Genomic DNA, 7,063 nt, shown 5'->3' on the forward strand with positions numbered 1-7,063 from the left:
GTTATTCAGAGAGGAACATATATGCAGTATCCATGGGTCCGGGGGGGAAGAATGGGGAAGAGACACAGTGTAGCGCAGCCAGCCAGGGAGGGAGAAGAAGTATGGTTGCGTCCCAAATGGCACCTTATTCCCTAGATAGTGCACTAAATAGGGAACAGGGTGCCATTTGGGAAGCAGCCTGGGACTCAGTGGAGCAAAAACAAACCGAAGACAGCTCTGTGTCAGTTAAAACAGGCAGCAGAAACACTGCAACCCCCAACCACTGTCACCTCAACATGGAGGTGGTATGAAATAAAATGTTCCCATACACATGTTGTACTGTAGAGAGGGGATTCCCCTCCAAAGCCTCAGTGCTTTCAAGGCTATACCACTCTCTCTCTCCAGCTCTCTCTCTCCAACTCTCTCTCTCTCTAGCTCTCTCTCTCCAGCTCTCTCTCTCCAGCTCGTCTCTCCAACTCTCTCTCTCTCTAGCTCTCTCTCTCTAGCTCTCTCTCTCCAGCTCTCTCTCTCCATTTCTTTCTCTCCAGCTCTCTCTCTCCAGCTCTCTCTCTCCATTTCTTCCTCTCCAGCTCTCTCTCTCCAGCTCCTCTCTCCAACTCTCTCTCTCTAGCTCTCTCTCTCCAGCTCTCTCTCTCCAGCTCTCTCTCTCCAGCTCTCTCTCTCCAGCTCTCTCTCTCCAGCTCTCTCTCTCCAGGAGTTATGTTGAGAAGTTGACGATTGAACTCTGCCGTGCGCTGCCGTGGCTTCCAGCTGATGATTTTGGGCATCTGAATAGACAGCAACACTCTGTTATCATTTCACTTTCCTCCACTTCCATTTCCACAGGGGGGAAAAGCAGGGGTTAAGTATTTGTAGCACTTTGAGAGGCGAAGGAAGAAACACAGTCTGTCTTCCAGTCACTGCATGGTACCAAGTGCCCAAATAGTGTCTCTTTAATTCAGCTTTATCCATGTATAATGTATGGCCTGTAACTGGCAGGGAAGAGCTTTCATGTGGTCGAGCTAAAGGCTAAAAGCGTCATTAGGTTTTAATGGTCCTCTGCTGAAGCGCTTAACCTGCCAGGTCACTCAGGGTCGGGGGTGAGGTGAAGACGCCGAAGACAGCAGATCCCTAACTACCGCTGTGCCCGGAGCTCTACAACACACTAATGGTGCAGAAGTGTGTGTGTTTTGGGGGGCGGGAGTGTGTGTGTGTGTTCTCTTCATATCATCTTTACCATCACATTTTGTCCGCCAGCATACCCTGCTCCTCCACCGGGAGATGGAAAGAGAATGAGAGACAAGTCTCGTTGAGACTATAAAACTTTAACGTTTACATCTCCCTTTCTCTCTCCTCTTTGTTTTGCCAGCAGAGAGTTGCTTCCCTCGGGCGATGAGGGAGCGCATCATTTCGCAGGGTGTGTGTCGGGGTGTGTGTGCGCGCGTGTGTGCATGCGTAAGTGAGTGTGGGCCTGCGTGTGTGTGTGCGCGTGTGTGTGTGTGTGTTTGTCTTTAAAATGTAATAAATGACCCGGTGGCTGATTTAAATTGAATCAGAGCGAAGCACACAATGTATAAGTCCTGAGAAGTAAAGGATCCTTCTTCATCAGTGTCACAGCCAGACGCTCAGGGTGGGCAGGGGGGGGGGGGGGGGGGGCTGGGGGGGTGCAGAGCAGCACTAGACTCACATCTCATCTGTTCTGTCTTTGTGGGTTGACTTGTTTGTTTCTGTCATCTTTACGGAACTTTTGCGAAGAGTTTTCACCCCTTCAGGCTAATAAAGGTTCTGTTTGATTTCTTTTTCTTCTCCTTTCAGTGGATGTAAATTGTTCAGTGTTTTGGGGGTCTGCAATGTCTTTTTGGTTACGTGTGGGACCACAGTACGGCCAGCTGTCTCCCTTGGCGTCGGATAATGAGGATCCTAATGAATCTAATCTCTGCTGTAGGTTCGTCTGGAGTGGCCCACAGCTCTGGCCATCAACCCCATGGATAATTCCATCTATGTCCTGGACAACAACGTGGTGCTGCAGATCACTGAGAACAGACAGGTGACCATCACACGCCCACATAGGAGCACTTCTATTACATACGCAAATACGTTCATGCTGGTAGTGGGAACAATGCATGATGGGTAAGGCGAGATGGAAGGATGCACCGACCCATTGGGTCTGAATAAGCCTTGGCCAAGATACTGGTCGTCTCTTTGACTTGTGTTGTTGCTGTGTCCCAACAGGTGCGCATCGTGGCGGGACGCCCCATGCACTGCCAGGTGCCGGGTATAGAATACACGCTGGGCAAGCGGGCGGTGCAGACCATGCTGGAGGGAGCTGCCGCCATCGCCCTCTCCTACAGCGGCGTGCTCTACATCGCCGAGACTGATGAGAAGAAGATACACCGCATCCGCCAGGTCATATAGTCCTGTGATATAGTACAATGATATGTCATGAGATGCAAACGAAGAGGGGGGGGGGAAAGACCAAGAACAACGTACTGTTGTATTTGTCGTTCTGGCTGGCACTGCTTTTGCAGCCTATTTTGAATATCTTTCAATGATTGTTATGTCATTGTTTTTACCCTCGTTGCACTGATTGTAAGTGACTGTGGATCAGAGCATTCTGCTAAATGATTCAACTTCACATGTAAATGTAGGTGTCCACGGGCGGCGATATCACGCCTTTGGCCGGAGCTCTGTCCGACTGCGACTGCAAGAACGACGCCAACTGCGACTGCTACCAGACGGGCGACGGCTACGCCAAAGACGCCCGGCTCAACTCGCCCTCCTCGCTGGTCGTCTCGCCCGACGGTACGCTCTACGTGGCCGACCTGGGCAACATCCGCATCCGCGCCGTCCGCCGCAACCAACCGCCGTCGGGCTCCGCCGTGTCCGGCCCGGGCTCCTTCGAGGTGGCCTCGCCGTCGTCCCAGGAGCTCTACGTGTTTGATTCCAACGGAACCCACCAGTTCACCATGTCTCTCGTCACCGGGGACTACAAGTACAACTTCAGCTATAGCAACGAGGAGGACGTTACAGCCGTGACGGATAGTAGTGGCAACACCTTGAGGATCCGCCGCGACCCCAACCGGATGCCGGTGCGGATCGTTGCCCCGGACAACCAGGTGATCTGGCTGACAATCGGGACCAATGGCGGGTTGAAGACACTGACGGCCCAGGGACAGGAGCTGGTGCTGTTCACCTACCACGGCAACAGTGGGCTGCTCGCCACCAAGACCATACAGATAGGATGGACCACCTTCTATGAGTAAGTAGTACTTACTGACCAGCAAAGACTTGGGGCTCCATTCTGATTGACTATTTGACTGACTGACTGACTATCTGCCTGACTGACTATCTGCCTGACTGACTATCTGACTGACACTCTGACTCATAAACTGATTGACTATCTGACTGACTGACTATCTGACTGACTATCTGCCTGACTGACTATCTGACTGACTGACACTCTGACTCATAAACTGACTGACTATCTGACTGGCTGACAATCTGACTCATGAACTGACTGACTATCTGACTGACTATCTGGCTGACTGACAATCTGACTCATAAACTGACTGACTATCTGACTGACAATCTGACTCATAAACTGACTGACTATCTGACTGACAATCTGACTCATAAACTGACTGACTATCTGACTCACTGACAATCTGACTCATAAACTGACTGACTATCTGACTGACTATCTGACTGACTGACAATCTGACTCATATACTGACTGACTATCTGACTGACTATCTGACTTACTGACAATCTGACTCATAAACTGACTGACTATCTGACTGACTATCTGACTGACTATCTGACTCATAAACTGACTGACAATCTGACTGACAATCTGACTCATGAACTGACTGACTATCTGACTCATAAACTGACTGACTGACAATCTGACTCATAAACTGACTGACTATCTGACTGACAATCTGACTCATAAACTGACTAACTATCTGACTGACTATCTGACTGACTATCTGACTCATAAACTGACTGACAATCTGACTCATAAACTGACTGACTATCTGACTCATAAACTGACTGACTGACAATCTGACTCATAAACTGACTGACTATCTGACTGACAATCTGACTCATAAACTGACTAACTATCTGACTGACTATCTGACTCATAAACTGACTGACTATCTGACTGACTATCTGACTGACTGACAATCTGACTCATAAACTGACTGACTATCTGACTGACTATCTGACTGACTATCTGACTCATAAACTGACTGACTATCTGACTGACTATCTGACTCATAAACTGACTGACTATCTGACTGACTATCTGACTGACTGACAATCTGACTCATAAACTGACTGACTATCTGACTGACTATCTGACTGACTATCTGACTCATAAACTGACTGACTATCTGACTGACAATCTGACTCATAAACTGACTGACTATCTGACTGACTATCTGACTCATAAACTGACTGACTATCTGACTGACTGACAATCTGACTTATAAACTGACTGACTATCTGACTGACTATCTGACTGACTATCTGACTCATAAACTGACTGACTATCTGACTGACTATCTGACTCATAATCTGACTGACTATCTGACTCATAAACTGACTGACTATCTGACTGACTATCTGACTCATAAACTGACTGACTATCTGACTGACTATCTGACTGACTGACAATCTGACTCATAAACTGACTGACTATCTGACTCATAAACTAACTGACTATCTGACTGACTATCTGACTGACTGACAATCTGACTCATAAACTGACTGACTATCTGACTGACTATCTGACTGACTGACAATCTGACTCATAAACTGACTGACTATCTGACTCATAAACTGACTGCCCCACTGGTTGTGTTTCAGAAAGCTGCTATAAGAGAAGTCTCTCTCCCTCTGTTGTCCCCTAAGACTGTGTAAGGAAGTGTCAGTGTCCCCCTTTTTGTGAGTGTCCCTTGTCCCGTAAGTCCTAACTCTGACAGCATGAAGATGTCCTTCATCATCCTATACCATCTAGTGATTGGCTGTGTGTATACTATAGAGCCAGCAGCCATCTTTTCTGCACTTCCATCTGATCTGTATCAGTAAGACAGGAGCTGATCAATGCCTGCTCAGCAAAACCATGTCACACACACACACTCAAATACACACACATACCCTTACACACACGCCACACAACTCAGGGGACATCTTCATAGAAAACTTTCCGTTCCGTTTCACCTTGTACTGCACCACGTTCCAACAAATGGAGGAATAGTTGTAAATTATACAGTGTGTGTGTGTGTGTGTGTGTGTGTGTGTGTGTGTGTGTGTGTGTGTGTGTGTGTGTGTCATGCTTGGAGGAGAGCTCATCTGGGAGCCACACCCACTGTCACCATGGAGGAAATATGGAGGGAGGAGAGAAAGAAGAGTGTGAGACAGAGAGTCACAAAGTGCCTGTTACTCCCAGAGCAGACATACACCAGCAGACACAGGGCTGTCACTACATCTCTCTCTAAATCTGATAGTAGGCTAGCTCAGACACACACAAACACACACACTGACACTCCCTCCAGGTACTAAAATAGACTCCCAGCCATATGGGACAGCAAAGGCCCTAGTCAGCTAGCCTGGCAGTGTGTTCCACCATACTACAGCTTCCATAGCCCAAAACTTTTACCACAGAGCCCTTGTCAAAAAGACTGCCTCTGAGTCTGAACCCAAACCCTGACCCCTATCCCCTCGTACAAACCAGCAGCCATTCATACATCGTCCCCTCAACCTGCTACCCGCTAACTCTCTATTCAACATCACAATGCCAGAGGAAGTCGTTGACTACAGTTCTACAGTGTCTGACTGTATCCTTAAATACATGTACAAAAACAAACAAATGTTTCCTGATCTTTCTCTCAGATATAGGAGAGACACTTCAGAACAAACTGCCTTTTGATATTTTTGATGGGACTATCTGTTGTTCCATGTAGTGAATCTGTTATTCAGTGTGATTGTATGGGCTAATAGCAGTAAAGATACAAATATATATTTTTTGGGATACTTCAAGGGGTCTTAAAATTCAAAATCAAATAGCAAAATGTTTCTTGGAAGGACATTCTTAAAACAATTCCATATAACTTTATTTTCCTATTTTTCTCCCCTCTCGCTCCCTCTCGCTCCCTCTGTCTTCTCCCTTCTCTCTCCCTCTCTCACTCCCTCTGTCTCTCTCCCCTCTCTCTCTCTCTCTCTCTCCCTCTGTCTTCTCTCCCCTCTCTTTCTCTCTCTCTCCTCGCTCTATCTTCTCTCCCTCTCTCTCTCTGTCTTCTCTCCTCTCTCTCTGTCTTCTCTCCCTCTCTCTCTGTCTTCTCTCCCTCTCTCTCTGTCTTCCCTCCTCTCTCTGTCTTCTCTCCCTCCCTCTCTCTGTCTTCTCTCCTCTCTATCTGTCTTCTCTCCCTCCCTCTCTCTGTCTTCTCTCCTCTCTCTCTGTCTTCTCTCCTCTCTCTGTCTTCTCTCCTCTCTCTCTGTCTTCTCTCCCTCCCTCTCTCTGTCTTCTCTCCTCTCTCTCTGTCTTCTCTCCTCTCTCTGTCTTCTCTCACTTTCTCTTCTTTCTTTCTTTCTTTCTTTATTTCAATCTATCTCCATTCCCTCCAGTTATGACAGTGAGGGTCGTCTAACCAACGTGACATTCCCTACGGGGGTGGTGACCAACCTGCACGGGGACATGACCGGGGCCATCACGGTGGACATTGAGACCTCCGGCCGTGACGAGGACGTCAGCATCACCACCAACCTCTCCTCCATTGACTCCTTCTACACACTGGTCCAGGGTAAGTAGAGGTGTGTGTGTGTGTGTGTGTGTGTGTGTGTGTGTGTGTGTGTGTGTGTGTGTGTGTGTGTGTGTGTGTGTGTCTGTGTCTGTGTGTTTACACATATCTGTGTGTCTCAACGTTGTGAGTGCCAATCATGAATATTAATGCGCCACGTTGATAAACCAACAGCATTGATTAGTCGAACGTCAACACAATATTAATGACTTCACCAATTACTCAATGGGCATTAATGCCTGATCCCCTTTCATTATTAAAGAGGTCATAAAATAAAGACA

The 7,063-nt window shown here is 47.7% G+C and overlaps 1 protein-coding gene across 19 annotated transcripts in view; it reads left to right on the forward strand.

Annotated features, from left to right (window-relative positions):
* Positions 1 to 7,063, forward strand: part of LOC110498654 (teneurin-3) — a 439,962-nt gene that overhangs the window by 418,806 nt on the left and 14,093 nt on the right. For all 19 annotated transcript variants that reach the window (XM_090210457.1, XM_090210459.1, XM_090210460.1 and 16 more), the window contains 4 exons: positions 1,925 to 2,026; positions 2,212 to 2,385; positions 2,628 to 3,238; positions 6,610 to 6,785. In XM_090210457.1, the coding sequence (XP_090066583.1) occupies positions 1,925 to 2,026; positions 2,212 to 2,385; positions 2,628 to 3,238; positions 6,610 to 6,785 (1,063 nt within the window). The remainder of the gene's footprint in view (positions 1 to 1,924; positions 2,027 to 2,211; positions 2,386 to 2,627; positions 3,239 to 6,609; positions 6,786 to 7,063) is intronic.

Source organism: Oncorhynchus mykiss, chromosome 19, assembly GCF_057628025.1.
Source record: "Oncorhynchus mykiss isolate SJ-2025 chromosome 19, ASM5762802v1, whole genome shotgun sequence".
Lineage (NCBI taxonomy): Eukaryota > Metazoa > Chordata > Actinopteri > Salmoniformes > Salmonidae > Oncorhynchus > Oncorhynchus mykiss.